The sequence below is a fragment of the Pyxicephalus adspersus genome, chromosome 3, assembly GCF_032062135.1.
Source record: "Pyxicephalus adspersus chromosome 3, UCB_Pads_2.0, whole genome shotgun sequence".
Taxonomy (NCBI): domain Eukaryota; kingdom Metazoa; phylum Chordata; class Amphibia; order Anura; family Pyxicephalidae; genus Pyxicephalus; species Pyxicephalus adspersus.
In genome coordinates, this window is record NC_092860.1 from 54,394,057 (window position 1) to 54,419,733 (window position 25,677).

At 36.7% G+C, this 25,677-nt stretch overlaps 1 protein-coding gene across 2 annotated transcripts; it reads right to left on the reverse strand.

The window, feature by feature from the left end:
- Positions 1–1,308: 1,308 nt before the first annotated feature.
- On the reverse strand, positions 1,309–25,439 carry LOC140326257 (occludin-like). Of its 2 annotated transcripts, none has more exons than XM_072404690.1 (8): positions 25,323–25,419; positions 22,121–22,843; positions 21,848–22,009; positions 6,117–6,274; positions 5,358–5,525; positions 5,007–5,178; positions 4,191–4,232; positions 1,309–3,083 (listed from the first exon to the last, which is right to left on the reverse strand). In XM_072404690.1, exons 2-8 carry the CDS (start codon positions 22,826–22,828, stop codon positions 2,982–2,984), a joined length of 1,512 nt encoding a protein of 503 aa, XP_072260791.1. In that variant the 5' UTR covers positions 22,829–22,843; positions 25,323–25,419; the 3' UTR covers positions 1,309–2,981. The 2 variants fall into 2 exon arrangements, with proteins under 2 accessions (XP_072260791.1, XP_072260790.1); XM_072404689.1 differs by having other exon boundaries at positions 1,310–3,083; positions 25,311–25,439.
- Positions 25,440–25,677: the final 238 nt, after the last annotated feature.

Consider the following 25,677-nt stretch of genomic DNA (forward strand, 5'->3'; position numbering starts at 1 on the left):
GTCATATATATATATATACATACGTTAGGTTTATAAATATTTGGACAGAGACAACTTTTTTCTAATTTTGGTTCTGTACATTACCACAATTAATTTTAAACAAAACAACTCAGATGCAATTAAACTGCAGACTTTCAGCTTTAATTTAGTGGGTTGAACAAAAAGATTGCATAAAAATGTGAGGAACTAAAGCCTTTTTTACACAATCACTTCATTTCAGGGGCTCAAAAGTAATTGGAAAATTCACTCAAAGGTTATTTCATGGGCTGGTGTGGGCAATTCCTTTGTTATGTCATGATGAATTAAGGGGATAAAAGGCCTGGAGTTGATTTGGGGGGGTGCTTGTATGTGGAAGATTTTGCTGTGAAAAGACAACATGCGGTCAAAGGAGCTCTCCATGTAGGTGAAACAAGCCATCTTTAAGCTGCAAAAACAGAAAAAACCCATCTGAGAAATTGCTACAATATTAGGTTCTACAGTTTGGTACATCATGACAAAGAAACAAAGCACTGGTGAGCAACGCCAAAAGACCTGGACGTCCACAGAAGACAACAGTGGTGGATGATCGCAGAATCATTTCCATGGGGAAGAGAAACCCCTTCACAACAGCCAACCAAGTGACCAATACTCTCCAGGAAGTAGGCGTATCGATATCCAAGTCTAACATAAAGAGAAGACTGCATGAAAGTAAATACAGAGGGTGCACTGCAAGGTGCAAGCCACTCATAAGCCTCAAGAATAGAAAGGATAGATTGGACTTTGCTCAAAAACATCTAAAAAAGCCAACACAGTTCTGGAAAAACATTGTTTGGACAGATGATACCAAGATCAACCTTTACCAAAATGATGGCAAGAAAAAAGTATGGAGAAGGCGTGGAGCAGCTCATGATCCAAAGCATAGCACATCATATGTAAAACATAAAGCAAAGGAGTGGAATATTCTTGAATGGCCACGTCAGTCACCTGATCTGAACCCAATTGAGCATGCATTTCACTTGTTGAAGACTAAACTTCGGACAGAAAGGCCCACAAACAAATGGCAGAGCATTAAAAAGGAGGAAACCCAGCATCTGGTGATGTCCATGAGTTCAAGACTACAGGCTGTCATTGCCAGCAAAGGGTTTTCATCCAAGTATTAGGAATTAACATTTTATTTTCAGCTTTTTAATTTGTCCAGTTACTTTTGAGCCCCTGAAATGAAATGATGATTAAAAAAAGGCTTTAGTTCCTCACATTTTATGCAATCTTTTTGTTCAACCCACTGAATTAAAGCTGAAAGTCTGCGGCTCAACTGCATTTGAGTTGTTTTATTTAAAATTAATTGTAATGTACAGAACTAAAATTTGAAAAAAGTTGTCTCCGTCCAAAAATTTATGAACCTAACTGTGTGTGTGTATATATATATATATATATATATATATATATATATATATATATATATCTCAGCACCAAATATGGAAGCAACTAAATGTCAAACCATATGTTAACAACATCTAAAAATATATATTCTATAATATTTACAAAAATGTAAGAACTATACGTATTCATAGTTTCCAACAACACACAACCTTTATTCATTTTTTAATCTCTAACCCTGGGTTTTCTGCCAGTATACAACAAAGCCAGTCTGCTGTCCACCCTGCTCTAAGATCACTGGGAGTCAGTAGAAGTGCTTTCTGTACCCACCTTTATTAACATCTATTACACACTTAGGTGGGGGTGAGGCTCCTATTGTTTGGACTTTTTTGGAGACCCCATATCTAGTTTAAAATATATGGTTAAAATTAATTTTGGTTTAGTTGGTCAGTTCAACATGCACATACTGCTTATTAAATTTGTTCATTAGATATTAAATGAGTCGGAAACCAGAAAAATCATACTGGTTACTAAAGCCATGGCTGTCAAACTTGACTACCAGGTAAACATTTCTAATGCCCAGAAATAGAACAAATTGGCTTAGTTCGTGTTGTTTGATGTGTTCGTTGCTACAGCAGTTAAAAGAACTGTACAAAATGGCTGGTGTTGAAAATAAAGGTTTTTTGCTGGTAAAAGCCAACCTCCTCCGTTACTTTTCTGACAATGGCAGTAACACTGGAGAATTCAAATACCAGCTTTAGAGATACATCTACATTTCTTCCTCTAATTGTATGATATAAAGACAGTAAATAATATATTATCAGCAATTAATAGGTAAATGTGCAGATCATTGAAATGCTCAGTGATAATCTGGATTCTGCTTAGAATGCCAACAACCAGTATTGGATGGCATTCAACATACAAGCTGCTGCATACATTTAGAAAGAAATGGACAGATTTGCAGTGTGCTGAATAACATATTCATACAGCTATGTGATGATGTAACAAATGATGGATTTAGACATATTCTATTTCTGCTGTGAAAAGTAAAATCAGCTTTATTGTGCAAATGTAAGCTTGATCTTGATTACTACTGACATTTGCTAATTATTGAAAAGACTTTGGTCCCTATGGTAGCAATTTTTTTTTATCCTTCATTACTTTTGCCTTTTTCTGATTACTATGCTTTTAATATCAACTATACCCTCCAATAATAAAGCATAGATCCACTCCTCTTTGTTTTCTGGTCTTTTTCTGCTGTGTTATTCTTTTACAATATTTACCTAAAATGCAAGTGAAAAAGCTGATAAAAGCAAAACTAAATATTTTAAGCATTTACAAATGTTTTAAAAAAAGAAAGTAAAGAGGTAATATTCACACACAACATACAGCAGTCACATTCTTCAGCAACATATTCTACTAAAAGCTACAATGAGCCACTATTGGGCAGTCATTGGGTAGTCCATATGGCTGTAAACAAAAAACTGCTATTTATATCAGATCAAAAATATAATATCAAAATGTATATTGATCACCAAAAAATATATTCTTTGAAAATGACAATTTAATCCAGTGGTATTGTTTGCCCTCGTGTGGTTGTCCTTGGTATTGCTGTAGTGCTCTGATCAACTTCTTCCTTTGTCATAAGCATTAACCATTCTCTTGATGTGAAACAGTTTGTTCCGGAGCTGTTTAGTTTCACTCTTCTTTGTTTGGTAATCAGGAGTCTAGATAAAGTATAGGAAATTATTAACAGACCAGTTTCATAGAGAATCAAAAAGATTAATAGCAACTGAATGTTTCTAAATTTAAATAAGAGAAAGGACTCTTTCCAGACCATTCATTTTAAGGTACCTACTTTAGGTAGATTTTTATCTGCAAAAGCCTTACTTGTGTATAAAAATATGTAATCAATTTAATTGGTAAGAAATAATCCAAATTGTTGTTCTGTAGACTCTTGGTTCTCCAGGCTGCTCAGTGGTCATAGGTAATAAATTGATTATCCAGTAGGCAGCCTAATAGTCTATGAACATAAAATATTTGTCATACTATTTTCAGGGAGGTTGCCATGCATGTAATAGTTTATTTTTTTTTATTTGGTGGTTCAGTGGTAAATCTAAATGCTTTATTTCGTAGCTCCAGCACAAGACACTTGTGTGGCATTGTTCTGCTTCTGCTATTTGCAGATTACTGGAACTTCAGTATCTGAGCTTTGAGCAGTATGTATCAAGGTTTGGGGGCCCAGTATGGAGCAGGACCCAGTGGAGGTCTTGCAGTGACCTAGTATCTACTTATGCTAGGAAATGCCTCCAAGACCTGGGTGCCTGACATCCACCAACACAATAAACATGTATCTCCCTTGCATTTTCATACTGTTAAAGAAATAAATGTATATGATCACTACATCTACTGTTGGAGAACAAAGCAACGTTTAAGTTAAAGAATCTAAAAAGTTTTTTTTTTTTTATTCCTGGCCATTTTAAACCTAGTTGTCGTAAGTCATATTCACCTGAACATCAGTATTGCTGCTTATCCAAGAATTTTCTTTCTTTCTAAAAGTCTGAAGAGCTGAAGTTGCCTGAATAAGCAGCTAAACTTCAACATGACAAGTCTAGTTCATTGTTCCTTTTAGAGGAACGCATAAAGCAAAACTCCTGCATGACTGCTCTCATTTACAGTATGCCTACATGCTACATATCAGTGCAAGAAACCTAGAATTCAACAAATGACTGCCTCCATTATATGCTAATTGTGTGTGTTTTACATGAATATATGATCCCTTTAAAAACAGAAATATTATGTAAGTTTAATTTACATATGGATTAGACACTTACTCTTTTAAGATCTTTTAGTCTGTTGTATTCTTCTGCCACCCCCTGCAATCACAGACACAAATTAAAGTTGGGAAATAAGATACCAAGAGGTTAGATTAGTAATCATACACAGATTTCTGAAATGAAATGTATTCATATCTATAAATATAACAGCAAATGCTAATTCAGAAATATCTGCCTTGTTGTTTATTGGTTTGCACTGTAGTACTGATGCTGAATGTGTGTTTCATGGTACACTCTTCAACTCCTGTATGTAGCAGTTTGGGACCAGTTTCCTTAATGCAGTGTTAGGACAACCTAACTACATTTTATTCTTTACTTATGTTGTACAATTCTGGGAGTACAATGAAAAAAATCAATTAACTTATTATTAGCCAGTATTTATATAGCACAGACATATTAGTCATATCACTAACTGTCCCTCAAAGGGGCTCACAATCTAATGTCCCTTCCATAGTCATATATCATTAACACAGCTAATGCCAATTTTCATCTCTTAGATTGTAAGCTCTTGGAGGCAGGGTCCTCTTCTCCTCCTGTGTCACTGTTTGTAACTGTCTGTCATTTGCTGTCCCTATTTAATAAATCCTGTTTAATATTAATATTAGAGGGAAAGCCAATTAACCTAACTGCATGTTTTTTATATGTAGGAGGAAAACCGAGTACCCAGAGAAAACCCATGCAGACAGCAGGAGAACCTACAAACTTCTTGCAGATACTGTCCTTGCCTGGATTCGAACTTAGGACCTAGTGCTGCAAAGCTGAGAGTGCTAACCACTGAGCCAACCTTGCTTAACTACAGACTTTGTATAGTACCTGATACTGGGTAGTGCCCTCGGTCAGTCCATCAAGCTGTTTGCTGAGCTGTTGCAATTGGGTGTTGATATCATCCATTTCTGCGCACATCTTCTTGTACTTTTTGAGGTCAGAATCAAACTCTCGCTTATACTCCTGACGCTGAATGTCAGAAGTGATGGGTGGATATACACTATAGAAAGACAATTTCAACAGAATATATATTAAAAAAATTTCAGTATACTTATATACTGCTTTGCATATTCAAGCTTTTCTTAATTATTTAAATGAGCATCCCAACACACCACATCCCTAAATGTAGTTTAGGTTGTGCTCTTTTTATATCCACTTCCAGTTTGCTCATGGGTTTACCTGTCCCACTCCTCATCATCTCGGTCATCTCCAGATTCAAATGCTGTTGTATAATCTGTTTCATACTGGGACTCATCAAGTTCAGGATTCCTCCTCCACCTGCGACCCCTGCGCACTGGAGGTCTGCTTGTGCTCTGCTCCTGGGTCTCAGATACTGATATAGGTGGGCTGTATTAGGATAAAGAGGACAGTATAAAAGTAGTTAGAAATGTAATGTCAGGTCATAGTCAATTGAATTGAAGCCTTGAAGTTAATTAGTAAAATTAGTTTAGGCATATGCCCCAATAAAGACACTGGAGTTGGTCTGTTGGTTTCTAACAGCTTAAAAACACCTGCTGGTAGCCTTCCAAGATTCAGATGTCATAGAAAATAGCTAAAATTTCAGTGTGTGAGAATTAATAGCTCCCCAGTCCTTATAGATACAAAAATAAATATGGGTTCTTTTTACTGCTTGTTCAAAATATTTGATATGCATTGTCTGGGTACAGGTTTAAAGTGTCTGCAGTTGGACAGTTTTATTTTGTGCTTTTCAATCAAACAAGAATAATCCTATATGAAAACTCAGTTAAGTAATTTATTTTTTTTTTAGGAGAAGAGGGATTATGTCATTGCGTTATGACCACCACTTCATTGCATTTTTCTTCATCTATTTAAGATGACATTCTAAAAAGGGTACAGGTAAAAAGTTTACATAAAACTAATATTGACAACAACATAATTCTTGGGTATACCCATACAGATATTGTATTGGATACATACCTGCTGGAGGCTAGTGGGCTGTTTACTCTTTCCTCAATTTCATGTCGTGGTGGCTTGTAGATACTACTATTGCTCAGAGCCTTGATAGGATTCTCTGACTTTTCAGAATAGATCATAGTTGCAGTTTCATCTGGAGGACCATCTGGAACACCTTTTACCTAAAGAAATAAAAGTATAAAACATAGAAAATGATCATGTATAAAGCCTTAAAAGGTTGGAATTGACTTTTAAGATGAAGCTGAGTTTCTTAAAAATTATATATTTTTATATCTATATAAATATATAAATATATCTATATATATTTTAGTATAAATAAAATTAAAAATGTGTCTTATAAAGAAAAGGCACTTGTAGTTTTTTTTCTCTAGATTGTTTTTTGGATTCTGAACTCTTCTTTCTCTAGCTTTTTTTTTTTTTGTAAAATGAAATCCAAATAATTTATAAACTGCTCAACTGTGGTAAACTTCAGCTGAATTGTAACATTATTCGTATGCTGTGAATCGGTTTTTCCCACTATTTTAATCAAGATGGATACAAGGAAATAAAATATCAATGCAGACATGGGGATAGTATCACAAACTAGTTTTCTGTGGGCCATATGTGACCCTTTCTCTCCTTTGAATCCATCAGTGGTTTCAAAATAAAAAAATAAATTCACCTCTATCTGTTCTGTAGGTAACAAGTTTCAGTTCCTTACATAAGTTTTCTCCTAGATACTGTCTGTCTGAATATGTTCAATGTTGATAATGTACTTGTTCAGACTGTTTAAAGCAAAACTAAACCTTAAAATTAAAATTCAACCAGGCATGTTCTTTGTGCACAGCTCAGAAATTTTTGATCAGGCAGGTTGGAACATTTAGGGACAGAAAGGGACATTTTCTTTCTTTCCCTTTCTGCTATGAAGTCCTGCCTGACACTGAATTTTGAAAGTGGAACTTAATTTACATTTTGTTTTAAATCAAGACTTAAATATTGTTAACTTAAAAAACAGCATTACATTCGCGCAATAAAAGCTAAAAAAAATTCCTGCTTTGGGACTAGCTAGAAATAATACAGTGTTTGCCCAAGAACATCTAGCAACAGGTACTTAATATGTTACTTATAAAATATGTACATCTAGTAAGCCTGCACATGAGCATATCTTTGGTATCAGATATAGTGATGTAAAAACAAATCATACAAAGAATATTTGTGTTACACTGCTTTGAAGTACTGTCCTTGTGAATGGAAACAGCTGTTCTCATGGAAAAAATCTTATGTGTCATAGCCAGAAGTACTCAGCTATGTAGAAAAAAATATACTATATTACATTATTTACTAAAATGTACCAAAACTTGCTTGATAGTTCAACTGATAGATCTAAAGAATACAAGCAAAAAAATTTAACATTCTTAAAGAACGGTGATTGGGCACCTGCACCCATGTATAATGCACAAATATTTTTTTACACTATTTGACTATTTGCATTTTACATGTTACACGTGCATGTTTACACATTTTTATGCAATTTGACATTTTTATGCCTGTACCGAGGCCCAGAAAGTGGTTTCACTGGATTGACATACTAATAATTTCTGTATTCTGATTGTTAAAGGACTGAGGCGCTCTGCAGGGACAAATTTATTGACCCCCTTAAGTCATTGGGCTCTACTTAGAAAACTGAGAATCTGACATCCCCTGGTGGCAAACAATTACTGCCATTGAAACACATGGACCTGAAAGATTCCCATGAGAGAATGTCTGATTCCCTATTTTAGGAATAGAGTCCATTAAAAAGTGATTTATGTCTCCCTAAAGAAATATTCCTTTGGACAGATTTTTTAACAGACAAAATAGGAGCTTTTTTGGCAAGTTACATCAACTTCATGCCCCCAGAAAGAAAAAATTAATGTGGACTCAAACAGGATAATGACCCAAACCACACAACTAAAAACACCCGAAAATGGTAAACAACAAAATATTGGACTTTTTTTTCTAAAGTAGCTTTCTATGAACCCTGATTTGAATCCTATCAAACATACATGGATAGAACCTGCAGTCTAGAGAAGTCATCTTTTAAAATTCAAACACTGCAAAAGCAGTTTGCTAAGGTAGAGTAGTCAAAAAAATGAATTTGTCAGATGCAGAAGTTTCAATAAGAGCTATAGGTATCACTTGTTTTATTGGGCCTTATTGGCTAAAGCTCTCTAAAGCTGGAGAGAATACACTTTTATCAGTGAACCTGGGTGATCCAGCAGCCCTGGAATGGATCCAGTCCAGGATTCAAAACATTTGTTAGCAAATAACTTTGAAGAAAACTATTCCATGTGTGCTGGATTGCCCAGCGTAACTGATGAAAGTGTATCCTCTCCAGCCTTGGAGAGCTTTATTAAATCAGGCTCAATGTCTCACGGGAGTTGGTCGGAAGTAACTCAACAACCGCGACTTCAATATAGTCACCACGCATGCACAATTTTTTTAAGGCATGCATGGTTTCTTATTATTTTTTTTACTACACGCTTATAAGAACGTCCTGTCAGCAGCACCAACCCCTTTGCTTGGTTGGTTGCTACTAGGTCGTCTGCTTGCCTAATTCTACCCCCAGTAAGTAATGTTTGATCAGTCAATTTTTGATTGGCAGTTTCCTAATATTTTTGATCTATTTACATTCATTTAAAGCTATGTACACACGGCAGATTTTTATCGCCCGATAATCGGCATCGGCCAATTATCGGGCGAAAATCTTCCGTGTGTACAGTCGGTGTCATCCATCGTCCGGACGACCGACCTGCCGGATCCACGGATGATGGATGACAGCTGATCCTAATGAAAGGGAAGGGGAGAGCGCGCAGCAGGGTGCCGCTCCGTCGCTCTCCCCCTCCCCTCTCCATAGAGCATGAACGGTGCTGTATGTACAGCATCGTTCATGCATCTTGCAGCCCCTTGTCGTTGGAAAGGATCGTGAAAGATCCTTTCCAACGACAAAAATTGCAAGTGTGTACGCAGCTTAATTCCTCCTCTCTATCAATTATTTAACCCCCTGCAAACCACTTTCCTATTTGAGGATGCAATAGGCTTGTTCAAGTATACTGTTCTAACTTGATTCTGTACCTCACTAACTCATCGCAATTACTGTATTATCTACTTTGTATTTAGCCTAAATACTGAATGCATGTTATGTGCCTTTCAAAAAGCCTTCTTTGTTTTCCCTACTTATTTGGATTGTCTCTAAAGGCTGAGCAGCAAAATACTAGGTTAAGGATCCAAACATTTTTGTTTATTTGCAAATTATTGAAATTATTATGTTAAATCAAAACTCTACAGCAAAGTCTGAGTTTTGGTAATTATAGAAAAACAATAGGTGTTATTTAAAGTTTTTCCAGAGACAGTTGAAGGTTTTTCCATTAAATTTTAATTAAAGGGTATCAATATTTTGTCCACATCTCTATGTTCCAAGGCAGGGACATTAAATGCTCTTGGCTTACAGCTCATATAACCTATCATTATTTAGTATGGTATCTTGAATTAGTAGATTTAGCAGGATACTGTCCATGCAAGTAGGCAGTTAATTGTTGGGTTAAGAACATAAAGAGTAGACTTTATTTTAAATAAAATCGTAATATTAGTACTGTCTGATCTTTGTGGTGAATGAAAATTAATGAATATTTTAACTAGGCTCATGACTAGTATTATTTTGCCATGTTTACTATTTTATGTTGCTCCAGATTTGATAAGTTAATCTATAATTAATCGTAGCTATACAATATCAAACTGCACATTTCAGTAACATTTAAAATATCATAGACCAAGCCTAGTGCTAGAGCTTGAAAACCATATTTAAGGAGAAAAGGGAAATGTCCAAAGCCACATAGAAACAAATAAGTCAAATGTACAAACCCTTTTATGTAAATAGTATTGTATTAATTCTGCCAGGGAAAGGGTTACTATTGGATTGTATACCAGAATTTAAAAATATGTCACAGAACTGTATCAAAAGCCAAATTTATGTTACAGTACAGAAAGTAAACAGTAATATATCCTATAACAGTGATCCCCTACCTGTGGCCCATGAGAAAATTTTGGTAGTCCGAGGCTCTGACCGGTGCACACCCCAGCGGTGAAGCTTAGGTGGTGCACTGGCTAGAGTTGCAGGCCATGTCTTTCATATGCATCGCAGGCTCAGGGCGCGGTGGGCGGGTTGTATCTCACACGTCATGATGCCATGGGAGAGTAGGCAGGATCTTGCATCATGACGTCAGTCTGGGGGAAGTTTCTTCCATTTTGAGTAACACACGGCTCCCCGTGCATGCATGGTCCGGAGTCTGTAAATTTAGTGGTCTGTGACGTCCAAAAGGTTGGGGACCACTGTCCTATAACACAGGAACTATATCATTGGCCTAAAGCTGTATACAGGCCTCCCCTCAGCTGATGATGACTTTGGATATTCTGTACATTTTAGAGCAGAGTCTCTTGTGGCTGATAAGGCCAATGTGAGAGAGTCAGTCTTTGCTGCAAAGGTCATAATGATTGTGTTCATATCTCAGATCTAGTCGCAGCATTTTTTTCTTTTGTAATTTGGAGTCTTTTCTTTTCAGCCTTAAGGTGTTGCTTTAGGGCTCCTCCTAAAAATTTATGTCAAACCCTGTGGCTTTATATGCTGTTTACAGACATCCCATAAGTATGGATGAGGATTGCCAATATATTTTCTGTCAGCTCACCATAGAGGATGTCCATTGGAATAAGGCCATGAATATGGCCAACCTCTCAGTTTTTCCTCCCTGAGCTAAAATAAAAATGTGCTAATAATGTAATCACTGCACACCGCCATTATCTGCCATTGTGAGCTTGTAGTTCACCCAGACATGTAATGAGATGATCAAGTTTTGTAGCAGAATTCCTGATACATGTGGGAATTGTTTATCTAGGTGGAGGTAAGAATGGAATTCAGGTGGGCAACATCTAGCTTTTAATTGTCAATTGAAATGGCTGGATATGCTTCAACATTTTGCCCAGTGACATTGATCTTCCTCAAAGAGATGTCAGCCTTTTTAGGATACAGAGGATGCCTACTTTATATTTGTAATAATTTTTGATGATCACCTATTTAGCTTGAGAATGCTAAACTAAAGGTGGCTGGCTGCTGTTCAGTGAGATCCAGGAATGCCATCCCACCATTAGAAAAAGCCTTTGGTACAGGAACCCAAAACCAGAAACAGCTACTTGCAAAGAAGGTATGGGCAAGGAAGGGGAGACTGAAATGTCCTTTCTAGGTAAAGTGTAGTAAAGTATGAGGAGTGAGATGTTACCCAGGCATCAGTCCCCCACCCCTGCCTTTCTACTCAGCTAATGGATGTAAAGGAAAGGCAGGGACTAATAGAATTTAGCATTAGCTACATTGCAGGTGTTCCAAAACTGCATTCAACTAAACTGAACAAAGTTACACACTCATACAAGGTGCAATGGGAGAAAGATTTGAAGGGTAACAAAACGGATACAGAATGGTTCAATATGTGAGCTAAAGTAATGACTTCACTGAATGTTACCACAGTGGAATCACTATTTAAAGTAATGTTGAGATGGTACATGGCCTCAGCCAGGCTGAAACATTTTTCTCTGCACCAATCTGGTCTTTGTTTTAGGGGGTATGGTGAACTAGGCACAGAACTGCATGTTTGGTGGACGTGTCCATTTATAATTCGATTTTGGGGAAGAGTATTCAAACTCCTAAGTACAGAATTCCGATAAACTCTCACCAGAGATCCCTGGCTAGTATTGCTTCATTTTAAACCTTCCACCTTAACAACTATCTAGTTTAACTGATGTTCCTTCATACTATTAGCGCAAAGCAAACTATAGCTAAACACTGGAAAAAACAACTGGTACCATACCATGAGGTGTTACTGCGGGTCGACAACACATTTATTAATGAGAAATTTTTACTAACGGATCCTTCTGATAAGTTTAATAAAATATGGGAACCCTGGTTCCAATTTTCCTTATCTAATATGACCATATCTTCCCTAGTTAAACCTATGGTAAAAGGTATTTAGATAGTTTGTGTGTTCAATATTGAAACTATTGCTGAAATAAGTCTCTTGGGCCAGTTACATTTTCCCCAATCTACCCCCCGGTTTTATTTTTTCTGTGAACAATATGATTGTCCTTTTAGTTGAGAATACTGGTTGTTTTTCTTACAAATTTTTTTTTAAGTCTTGAATATCTATTTTGTACTAGCTGGTTTAAGTTGTGAAACAACCAAGACCTACAGAGATTAATGCTGTTACCTCAAAGAGTGTCAAAGAGATTTTATGTTATTGACACTGGATTTTTAATGCCATTTTAACTCCATTTTTAACTAAGTTTTAGGTTTGACCCTAAAACTATAACTAGGAGAAGGTGTAGGCACCAGAAGTTTAAAATGAGAATTTTACAGTTTAGGATACCCACATCTGAAAATTTTCTTGGTGATGGTAATCTGGTATTCTGGAAACAAGAAGAACTAAGCTATTTAAATGCACAGGTCAGGTTTTTCTGACTCATGTACCGGCCTTGTTGTCTCTAGGGGGACAAAAGGATGTTTTGTCTGATTAACCTTATTACTATTATACCATTATAATGTAAATAAAAAATAGACCTAAGTCAATGATTTGTTACCAGTCATGCTAGACTGGAAAAACAAATTACAAATATTTATCTATATATTATATTATATATTATCTTTCCTGAAAAAAAATATAGCTCCCAGTGCAGCTCACAAAAACCCAGACTCTCAATTACATGATCTTTGCTGAATTAGATCATTGACCCCTCTGATAATGCTCTTTAATAAAGATCATGTGATAAAATGACTGTTTTTCCTAATATTTTCAGCAGCAGGTGAAAACATGGAGCAATATTTCTTTTCATTGACATATTTTTACTTTATTGTTTTAGAATAAAACACTTTTATTACTAAATCTATGTGATTAATGCAATAGGTTTGTAGAATCTATTTGCAGTGAAACTTTGATCAAAGTAAATGTAATACTAAGCTTAGGAGGAACAAACAGTCTATTGATTGATATCACTAGTTGCACCTTAATAAGCAATCATAACACCTTTGTTATCTTAAAAAGATTAGTAGTATAGGTGAACAGGCAGTACATAAGGTCTTGTTTTTTATATCATATTGATACACTACTTTAGATAAATAGATTTAGGTACACAGTCTATATACATTTCCAATGAAATTTTAAAAAGGACCCGGAAAATGTGGAGACATAACTCTAATAATAATCTCCTCCGAATTCAAGTTCAGTATGTCAAATTATTACCAAATGTTATTCCAAAGGCATAGACAAATGCCATTATAGTCATACTTCATACGTATTATTTAAAATGAACTACCCCCTTGGATAAGGAGAGCTATTGTACTGTGTTTGGACTACCCATTCTCAACCAGGGTTTTGTGGAACCCCAGGGATTCTTTAGAGCTTGTTAGGGGTTCATCGAATTGTGGCTGATTGACCTCCTATTTGATAATGCCTGCCTAATTCTGGGGATACCACTGCTTGGTGGTGCATGACTTGATGTTTTTAGTTCTCTACAAAGTTGGTATTCTAGCTATGTAAAGGAACATTTTTTCCACTGGTCACCTATTTAACAGGATTTTTTCCCACTGACCCCTAATAAATTAGTTGAAGCAGGGCTTCCCTGGGAGCTGAAAAAAATTTCAGGGGTTCCTCAGGGTAAAATAAGTTAAGAAAGGCTGGTTTAAACCTTAATTAGATAATATTTTGCTTTTTATTTTTTGTGTAAAATCTTACATTATATGCATTTCTTTGACTGTCTCTTTCTAACTGAAAATCCATATGGCCAAAACAGAGAGTATGGCATGTCTCTCCCTCTACCTTATTTAGTCAATCAAGCTGAATAGTAAATCACATTAAAGGCAATGTACTATGCATTAGTAAAAGTGGTAAATATGATAAATACATTTACAATATATATATTTTGTTTTGGCTAAAAATAATACTACTTACTTTTTTTGTCCTTAACATAATAAAAAAGCAAAGAAATTTTGGATAAGGACAATTCTGAAACTGTAAGAAATACCATGGGGGCACAAGAACAGATTAGAAATCGCACTTTTTGGACCTGGTTAAAATGAGTTGAATTTGTTACATTTTGATAAATAAATAAATAGATTCAATTAGTCACAATGTTACACAAACAAGCATTAGAGGAAAAGAGTACTGTTACCTATATGGTCTGTAACAAAAAAAGGTTATTTTACCCACCCTGATAATGAAGTGTGAGATTAATTTGTTGCCCTGGCTCATATTAGGAAAAGTGTTAATGAGTCACTAGACAGAAACTGCTCATATCCTTGAGTAAATATGCACTTGGAAAGCGAGGCAGTTACTCAGAGCTCAACACACATGACATTGTGTTACACGCCTTAATCCAAGCAGCTAATTTCTAATGTTAATAACATACTTGTGTAAAACTAGAAGGAAAAGTGAAAAAATAGAATAACGATAACACAATGACATAAACTTAGAAGTTGTAAAAAAGGCCTGTTAAGCTAATTCAGTAGGAAAAGTACTGCGAACAAGACTGCTGTGCAAAGTTCATAAGCCCTTAGCAACCACTAGTACCCCGTGGATACCACTAATTATCCTAACATTTAATTAAGATATGTTTCAAAATTGCTATGAAGTTTCTAGACCGATTTTAATTAGGTAATGTTATGTGAGATGCTAATGAAATTGTATGTTCCATAAAAAAAAGTTTTAGATGGATGACATAATATAAACATGTAGGTTTATCTATTAAGATTGTTTTAACAAAAATGTTTCTGGCTACCTATAACACCTAGTTAGTTCAATTTTGCACTGACAAAATTGAAAGCTGAAAGATTGCTATGGGTAGAAAGAAAATGTCTATACACTCTTTCCATATATAAGATCTATAGGTAAATGTCTTAAAATTTTGTACTATGCCTTATCTCTGTCTCCAGCAATCGGTTCAGCAATATTACTTCCTTATCTAGCTTCAACATCTTCCTGGTTTGCTCTTCCCTTCCTTAAACCACCCGCATAATGTTCCCCTTTTAAGCCTCCAGCACTCTCCTTTAGTGCATATCCCCTCCCTTTATGCTGCTCCCCCATAAGGGATGACTTTCAAAGTGCCGTCCCCAAACCTAAACTAAACCACCTCATCCCTACATATGTAAAATATTGCCTAGTTTGGGACACTGTTTGGGACAGTTCTGCTGTTTGTTTACACGCAGCACCAACCTTGTCACATTTGTACATTACAGACCCAATTGTTTTCTATAGGTCTATGCCCCAAGGTGTAAGGAGATCGCATCGTTGAAGTCCATAGGGTTGTAAAGTCTGGATGTGTCAATTACAGTGTAATGTGCCACAGCAAATGTAGGGTTTGGCCAAATTCCAGTGTGGGTAGATTAAACATACATAAAACCTGAGCCTATTCTGCTCTGGGTGAAGAGTGCAAAATGCACAGAGTGCAGGGGTCAGTAGTATTTAATGCACAAGCTGCAGGGGTTCGCTGTATGTATGGAACCAAGTGTAAAGATCAAGCAGACAACAGCCCCCATGATTCATTTTGTACATAGTTATATATACATACACGCACACATATACGCATTGTACTACAAACATCCAAACATACATCCAATCACTTACTTTTCTGGTGGCAATGCTAGCTAACTTTTTGTTGCTTACGGAGTAGTGCTTTTTTAGGGTATACTACTCATTCCTGTGTATAGAAAATATTGCTGCCTAAAAGCAACTTATTGGGGAGCCGCACATTGCAGAGAAACACAGGCTGCAAAAGAGTCAGGACGCAGGGCACCAAATAAGAGTATCACAGCGATTTCTGGTGCTGGTTCAAGTTCCCCCAACCTCTTCCCTGGGCCTTGCACTGGGAAGCTAGGTTATTTAGGTCAGGGGAAGAGGATAAACAGGATAGCAATACTATTACATTTGCTAGAGGGTATGTGCCATGTTCCCACAAGCCACTAAGACCAAAAGATTAACTTGCTAGCCAGTGGTGAAGGTATATTAGGACATTTAAAGCACATCTCCCTGCTAAAACTCACAGAACTAAAGAAAACTTCATCATATTCTCCTAATTGACATTTATGAAAATTCAGAGTATTTTATCAGAAAATGACAAGTCATCATGTTTTTATATCTATTTTAATAAATTACTTCTTATAGTATATTGATATTATTTTTTCAACTTTACTGAATAAGGTTATGGTTTGCAAATAGCGATATTTTTTATATCTTTTTATAGCATTACTTTATATCTTAATTTGTCAAGATGTTACTATGAGATGTACACAGGGGTTGTCAGCTTGTAAATCCAGCATCAACACTTGCTAAACCATGCTTTCTTGGTTTCATAGTCTGTCATTTTATTTGTATCGTGCTTGCTATACTAAATATGAAGCTACAGCCAGTTTTTTTGTTTTGCACATCAGTCACTGGAGATCTTGTTCATATAGGGCAATTCACTCTTGTGTGAAAGTGCTGATAGGCTCAGCAGTCCAATGAAGTGAGTCATTTGGACTTCAATATACAAGAACCTTACCTTAAACACTAATTGTAACCACCTATAATGACTTACTTTTTTACTTACAAAAAAATAAAAAGTACATATTTATTAAAAATATTCCAATTGTCTTATATAAAAATGAAAGTCATAAGTAAAGCTACTTATATTTATTTGGAGGCGCCCTCCAGGTGTAAGTACCTAGGCGATACCTCACCACAGGAGGGGGCGTGCAGCCTATTCCTCCGGCGGCTGCGCTCACAGTAGCACTGGGGTTGCAGCATCCCTGTGGCTGAGGTCTCCCTCAGCATTCTCTGTACTCAGGCTGCACAGCTGAAGTGAATTGAGTTGTGTGCAGCTGATTAGCTGAGTAGTTCCTGTTAATCTCAGGCTGTCATTGGCTGCTGGGGCTATATATCCTCTCTGCTCTTAGTCTGAGGTGCCTGTTATAGCGTTTGCTGGGCTGACCTGTGTTGGAGTGTTTTTATGAATTTCCTGTTGCTGACCTACACTTCTTTGCTGATTACTCATTTGAATTCTGCCTGGACCGACCTTTGCTTGTGACCCCGGCTCTGTTTTTGCCCCACCCCTTGTACTGCGCTGGATGGACTGATTTCCTGTGTTTTTGACCTTGGCTAGTTTTTTGGATTTTTGTCTCCTTACTCTGCATGTGTGGCTCTGTACTCTGCATTTAGTGGGCGCCAGGTCAGCTGCCGGCCTATCTCCAGACACCATCCTTTGTGCACCAAGTCCTGGGGGCAACCCAGTTCTGGGAGACACAATCAGTCTCCCGAGGCTGAGCAGGGGCTGCTATAGGAAAAGACTGCGGCATAGATTGGGGGATTGGTGTCTGGGGAATACTGACATAGATCCGGGCCTTACAATATTCTTTTATTTTATGTTTTTGTTTTGAATGGACTAAGGCAGTGGTCCCCAATCTTTTTGAGTTCGCGGACCAGTACCAATCTACAGACTCCAGTTCGGGCATGCACAGGGAGCCATGTGTCACTCAAAGGGGAAGGGCAGAGACCCAACCTGCTCACTGTCCTGAGCCTGTGATGAAGACATGTGCCTCCCCCCCTCCCTCCATCCTTCTTCTGACTCCACTGGGGGGTGCACCAGCCAGAGCCACAGACCACCGCTGGTTTCCATGCTCTCACGGCCCAGTTGGGGACCCCTGGACTAAGGGACATATTTGTCAAAATAAAACCACATCTGGATGTACTGTTTGATTGGGCAGCCAAGTGGCAAATGACATTTATTATAGATAAATGTAAAGTTATGCACTTGGGGGCTAACAACATGCATGCATACTGTCCAGGGGGAATACATTTGGGGGAGTCATAAATAGAATGGAAAAGGAACTGGGGGTTCTGGTAGATCATAGACTTAATAACAGCATACAATGCCAAGCTGCAATATCTAAAACTAGTAAAGTATTTTCTTGTATTAAAAGAGGAATAGACTACAGAGATGGAGACATAATCCTGCCCCTGTACAAAGCATTGGTCAGACCACATCTGGAATATGCAGTCCAGTTTTGGGCACCATTTCACAAAAAGGACATTGTGGAATTGGAGAGAGTGCAGAGAAGGGCAACTAAACTAATAAAAGGAATGGAGGGGCTCAGCTATGAGGAGAGATTAGCTGAACTGAATCTATTATCCCTTGAGAAGAGACATTTAAGGGGGATGTGATCACCCTGTATAAATATATAAATGGTCCATATAGAGAACTCTCTTCCCCATTATTCACTTTGAGACCATTACAAAGAACAGGAGGGCACTCTTTGGAGGAAAAGAAGTTTAAGCCCTGGATAAGGAAGGGATTCTTCACTGTAAGGTCTGTGAAAATGTGGAATCGGCTCCCTCAGGAAGTAGTTTCAGCAACTATTATAAATTGCTTTAAGAAAAAGCTGGATGTTTTTCTAGAATCACAGAATATAACTGGGTATTAAGGCTTTAAAGTAAAAATAACAGTGACAGTTGATCCAGGGAACATCCGATTGCCTCATGGAATTGCCTCATGGAATCAGGAAGGAATTTTTTTTCCCTGTTGAAGCAAACCTACTATAGTCATATGTCATTAATGTCTAAGGTCAATTTTTAGGGAGAAGCCAATTACCCTCACTGCATGTTTTTAGGATGTGGGAGGAAACCGGAGTACCCGGAGGAAACCCACGCAGACACGGAGAAAACGTGCAAAATCCATGCAGCTAATGTGCTGGCTAACTATGTAACTGGCATGGTACCAATGGATTGGCGTATGGCATATTTCCCTAGTGGTTGAACTTGATGGACTTATTTCTTTTTTCAACCTAACCTACTATGTAACTATGTAACATCTGTTTTCTTATTTAATCTCACTCCCCAGCTTCTGTCTTTGTAGACAAAGACACAACACTCAGCAATGGATGCACTGGGCAAATTCCAACGACATTAATGATTCTCCATAATAAAATGGTAAACCTTTAAAAATACAATCAGGGTTGTGAAAGAAACACATGATTGAAGTTTCATAGTTGACTTGCTTAACACCTGTACCATCTTTCATTTTTTAGTGTTTCATCACTGTTCATCGCTGTTATGATTTGTGTCAAACCTCTATCAAATTTTATTGAAATAAAAAATAAAATATGATAAGAGGAAGCAAGTGTGAAAGTAAAAAAACTTGTATGACTATTAATTGTGATATATTATATGTAAAATAAATATGTTATATAGTATACAGTATGTTCACATATTAAAGATGTTTGGATAAAACGATGTATTATTAGTGGTGAAAAAGCATGATAATAATAATCTAGATATAGGTGACCTGATGTACACACATAGATTTCCATCAGTATGAACATCTTTACTTAAGAGACGGCTCTCTATTTTTAGATAATTTAACTGTGAGTTATTACTTTACCTAACAAATTTATTGCTCTTTAATGCTTTCAGTTTATGTATTTTAATATGTATATGTATTTTAATATTACTATTACTAAATCATTCATTGAGGTCTATTTTTAAAGCGGTAAATCTGACTTTCACAGAAGCATTCCCTGGTGGAAAATCAATTACTGCTATTAAACCCATAGACCTCGAAAATTCTCCACCAGGGGATGTTTTAGTGAATGTCTAATTCACTGCTTTATGAATAGACCCCTTTAGGTTTAAATAGGTATTTAACTATTATTTGACTAATGTGGTAGTTATTTTGTAATAACTGATTTTTTAATGGCATATATTTTTTCACTCTAAAGAAACATAAAAAAAAAAGTTACTAATATTTTAACAACAAGTGACATATTCCAGAAAGTAATTTAGAGAAAGAGAGAGGTCCAATAAATCATTATAGTGTGTCTACATCTCTGATATGAAACCAAAATACCCCTTGGGTTTTTGTTTTTAAAGCCCACCCTAGTTGCCATATTGGAAGTGGGAACATTGAATTGTAATGGCAGTGGCTTCCAGCAGCCATATTTGATGTGTCCCCAAGCACATCTGCGTTCTCTGTACTAAATTTTATATGTTATCAGGGTTTGCAGGCTACACACCCTTACCCAAAACTAAATGTAGATCTAAATTTAGCATTTATCAACCTGCATGATTATTTTAAATATCATCAACTAAAATAAATTACTTTTTTACAGATCAATGAGAACCAGTTTTGGCAATAGACATGGTAGCCATGCATCTAGTGGCAGTAGTTTCAATGACCCACAGGGAATAGATGGGAGCTGCAGATGACTTGACGCCAATGTTCTAATCAAATGATCTGCCCTGTCAAAGTCATATATCTGATGCTAAAACTCTATCCTGCTGGCAAACCCTAACCCTTTTCTGCCTGGTGCCAAAGCCTAACCATCCTTCCAAGTGCCAAACCTTGACTCCTTCCATCCTGATAACTAAAACGTTACTTTCCTATTTTTGATACCTATCTGTTTTTCCTGGTACCCAACCTAAACCTCATGCCTAGTACTTAACCATAAGCATAAGCTAATTTTCTCAAAACCAATCAGCTAACACTAAGACTCCAACTAACTGCCTAGCTATAACTTGGATGAGTAGGGTATTTTGACAGAGCGCAGGCCTTTTTCATAATGAGTGGAGAAATTGCCTTCTTAATTTTCACACCAGATAAGGGCTTTGGGTGTGTTGGGCAGTGTAGAAAACTCTTGTCATCAATGTAGGGACAACTGTGAAGTGGGCAGGGAAATGAAGACAGAGAAACATTTAATATTAAGTGGATAATGTTCTGGTGGTAATTAAGTTAGGATTTAGAAGTTTACGCTGAGAAAGAGTACTAATTAAAGAGTTAGCAGTATTTCAGAGTAGATAGGTGGCTCTGTTCACTAAACACAATGATTACAGTTAACGTATGGAGCTCTAACTATGGCAGTGGAATAGAAAGGACCATTAGGCTAGGTACACATGTGCAATAATTATCGTTTGAAAACAAACCATCCACGAATACTCCTGATTATTTTGAACAATCATATTCTGCACAATTCTGTACATGCTGTAACTATACGATCATTTAAATATAATCCACCTATAATGTACACACTAGGAACGTTCATTTGAACGATCATTCAAATGATGCAGGGAGTGACATGAACAGGAGAACGTATATCACAGAACAATCCACGATCACAGAATGACTGTACACACATTACGAACAATCGTCGCCCAATTAAAATCTGCCAGAACGGTCGTTCGTTTCCAGCTAGCTTCCTTGTTCGCCTGCGTCGTTGTGCACTTTTTTTGTTAACAATTATTGAACAATCTTTCGTGAATCGTTCGTTTCCAACGACAATTATTGCACGTATGTACGCAGCCAAAGTGAAAGGTGTGGAAGGGGGTGCACTAACTAATGTTCAAGATGTATCTGCCACTTATCTGCCCACTACATACAGCTTGTCAATTCTACTAATAACTAAAATCTGCCTATTACTGGGCAATCTGCCTTTATTTGGGGTAACTCTTACTGAGGAATCTGCCTTTTTTTGATACATCTGCTTGTTATTCTTTTTTTACAGTTTGAAAACCTCCCGCAAATAGTTGTCCGTGTTAAGTAAAATAGGGGGTTTTGGGATGTGTTCATGGGCAGAGTTTAGGGCCTAATGGCTTCTGAGATGTAGATCTGGCACTGCTGAGAACTGAGATTTGTATCAGTTATTATTATTAAGCTCTTACCCATTCCTCCACATTAGGACCCTCTTGATAGGGCTCATACGGTTTCTCCCAGTAAATATTAGGTTCTCCATAACGCCATATCTTACTTCTTGTCTTCTGCGCGAAGAAGGATATAACACAGAGCAGAATGGCTACAATAAATCCACATACTATTGCGATAGCCTAGAAACAAAATCACATAGAAATTATTGTAGTTGTTTATATGGTGGTATGAATTTATAGAAAAAAATACTATTTTTAAATTTATTTTTAAAGAAAATAACATAGGCTCACCTCCTGTGGATCCACCATACAGTAGTGGTACAGATACTGATTCATAATGCCTGCTCCAGAAGCCACAGGTGTGTAGAATTGGTTGCACATTGCCATCATCTGACTGTAATACATGCCACCACTCATTTGAGATCTTGGATTTACTCCAACGATGTACACAATGGAGGCAATAACATCCAGGGTTGCCAAAACTGCACTCAGCACCAATATAATCATAAAGAACTTACGTGACCGAGTTCCACCAGACTTAGTTACACTTGCTATAAAAAGCCCCAATTCAGCTATAAAAGTGAACACAGACATAGCCATCATGAAGCCACTTGCTGCTTGAGGATTAGTCATACCGTAGCCATAACCATAGCCGCCATAGCCGCCATAGCCACCATAGCCACCATAGCCATATCCACCATAGCCATATCCACCTAAGCCACCCATTAATCCATAGTTATATTCCCAGGCCAGTGTTGAGGCCACACAAGCAAAAATAGCCAAGCACAAAAATATGACAATGCCTTGCAGAATTCGAACAATGCCTGGCGGTGAGTTCCACTTATAAAAATGCTGTGGGGGGATGTCCTCTTGGTAAAATGAATCAGGATGGGCAGACTGAATGTGATAACCATAGGATCCAGGGCCATGGCTTTTTTGATGAATGTATGTGGGTGGGCTGTAATCTGGTGGGCTGTCGTAGCGTTTCTGGCTGTACATTTTGGTATCAGTGTCCTGTGAAGTGAAAAAAAGAAATATGAATACAAATACTTGTGCACTCACCTATTCTGCAAAGAATCATTTTGGACCCAAACACATAAAGCTCCTTCAGTGATCGCTGTTGAAATTAATTAAAGTTGCATGCAAATTCTCATAATTAATTTGTTCTTTTTGTTATTTTTGTAATATGCTATTTAAATTTTTTTGTTGTGTTTGGTCCATTAATGCACAAAAAATTTGTTGATCCTGCCAATGCAGTCCTTCGCTCTGTACACTGTGCACTGACATCAGGTAGCAATGTTATCATCCCTCTCAGTGCACATCTGTAGACTAAAAGGTATTTTGTAGTTTTATCACACTTCTTTTTTATGGCTTTGAAACCTCTTCTTCATTTATACAGTACAGTAAATAGGCATGGTTACCATAGAGAAGGAAATATGTTTCTAGCCAGATTATTTGTGAAAATAAAGGAAAAAAGGCTGAGAAAAGTAAATTACTGCAGCCGGCACATCCAGAGACTGGTAATCTGCAATATATTTCACTTTAGTTCTTGGGTTTATGTGTATGCATTGCTACTTTGTAGTAGAATTTTTCTAACCAAGACAGGAAAAAACTGAAGCTAAAAAAGCAAATAAACCTTTACCTATAGATTTCGCCATGGCACACCTCTAAGAGGGAAATATTGATTTGTCCTTAAGGTATAATTGCTATAATTTTAAACTATTAATAAATAACCCCCTTAAACTTGCCATAAATGGCAAATAAGTCTTTATAATACTATATTTTACAGGAATATTTTTAAATTCATCAGCACTGAATAATTGTTCAGACAAATAAATAGTGCTATGAATATATTTTTACTGATGATCTGGCCAAATTTTGCTATATTACAGGAAATGCATTCTGAAGAAAAACACTGTAACATTACTTTTAAAAAAAGCAAACTGAAAAGACCAGTCTGTGGGTAGTTATGGGTGACAGCAACAGTTATACTTTCAGCCGCTTTAAGACCCAACGTTTCATCAACACCCAAGGCATAACAAATCTTTTACTCTCTCTTATTTTCTCTTTGTCTTGTTACCCTTTTTATCTCGATCTTGTGCCTTACACCAATTTAACCTTTCTATCACACCCTTTCTGTTTGTTCTCTCCATCACTATCTTATAATGTTCTTGATTCTGCCTAACGTCTTATCGCTGTTTTTTTTTCTTTACCATTTTAATTCTACTTGTCTCACCCACACCTAATACATAAAGCTGTTTCTTCCATTTTTTCTTCTTTCCATTTTTACTATGTTTTGGCAGCCATTCACCTTGGGTCATGCTTGACACTCTCTCGTTGATATTGATCCTTGCTGGCCTTTTTGTTCTAAATAATTGATCAGTGTTTTGAATGCAATGATCTTAGACAGGGAATACTAACACATTCCACAACAGGTGCTCCTATACACAATGATAGTATGAATCAGGTGTCCAAAACTTTTGTCAACTTTTGTCAAATATAAAAAAACAACACTTTTTTCAAATATTTTAACAGTAAATTAGCCAAGAGCTTACATTTTAGAGCCACTAGTTGAGAACTTTAGATGTATATTATATATGAAAACATTTTCTAGCCAGTCAGTAGTATAATATTAAATCACGCAAGGAGATAAATAAAACTACACAACAAAAACCACAATGTGCAATTTAACAGGTTGTTCTGCTTTCTCCACAGTTTCCATCTATTTCCATTATTTACTCTTTTTTTTGCAAATGGTAGCAGCAGGAATTGTAGGCGGCACTGAACCTAAACAGATCCAAGGCTAATAATAATTTAAATATAATATGAATTTTTAATTTGCAGAATGGTACAAAGCTCAACTATATGAAATTACCAGTCATACTTTAACCTGTCCACATTAGGCTAAGGGGAAACTGCACACAAAATTATTTCTCATTAAGCTTAAAAAATTAAACATGTCTTCCATATGTTCCAGAGCGATTCCTACTATTATTTTGCTCCTTAGGGCTAGAAGATATCTGAATAAATGCTAAAAGCAACATCTTCACTTACTTTTAGTCCAGCAGTATATATATAATAAAAATGTTTAGCAGATTTCATAAGTAACTACAAACCCATATTCCTTCCTGTATTATGCTTTTCAATCAATATGTATTAAAGCTCATGCTGTAATAAAGCTTGTCCCTGAGTACTCCTCTGTACTGCTGTCACAGCATTCCATAAAAACACTACTATCTGGTCTTCTGATTAATCTCTGATACCAATATTTTCTTTTCTCATGTTTCAGATCTCCATATTCCTTATGCGCCTATTTGTCTTATCTCTCTACCAGCTTTTATGCGTGTGCAAAATTTGCTACATTTTTACTTTTGAAAAGTTTTTCTTGTTTTGGATTTTTTTTTTATTTCTAAGTATAAACTCTTTTACACCCCTCTAATATGTTACATAATTTCCTTTTTTTTTATTCCAGCCCACTCACCTTCTGTATTACCTTTTCCTAGAATGTTGACAGGTGTCTGTTTACTGTAAGCGTCCTGTGAATGCAGCACAATGTTCTCCACTTTTTCACCTCTTTGTTGTCTGGTAATGGCGCTCCTGGGATTAATGATTAGAATCCAGCTCTGCCCACTTTTACACTGCCAAATCCTCCCCCCAGGGCTGGTCAGCAGTTGGAGAACTGCACAATTCCCTAAGAACCAGTGTTCAGGCAGGTCTGCTACTCACACACCTTTAACTGCTTCTCTGCCACTGGCAAGAATGTACACCTTGAATTATTCAGGTGGGGTCAAAGGTAAATGGAAAGTTGTTCCGCTGAAACTATGATATAGAAATCTCTACAAGATGAG

What these genes read in the sequence shown, in the direction of transcription:
- LOC140326257 (XM_072404690.1), bottom strand. Translation starts at nt 22,828, where the DNA reads ATGTACAGCCAGAAACGCTACGACAGCCCACCAGATTACAGCCCACCC. An exon ending in GTATGGTGGATCCACAGGAG is followed by an intron (nt 22,010 to 22,120) that starts GTGAGCCTATGT and finishes TTTTGTTTCTAG; the next exon opens with GCTATCGCAATAGTATGTGG. An exon ending in GTCCTAATGTGGAGGAATGG is followed by an intron (nt 6,275 to 21,847) that starts GTAAGAGCTTAA and finishes TTATTTCTTTAG; the next exon opens with GTAAAAGGTGTTCCAGATGG.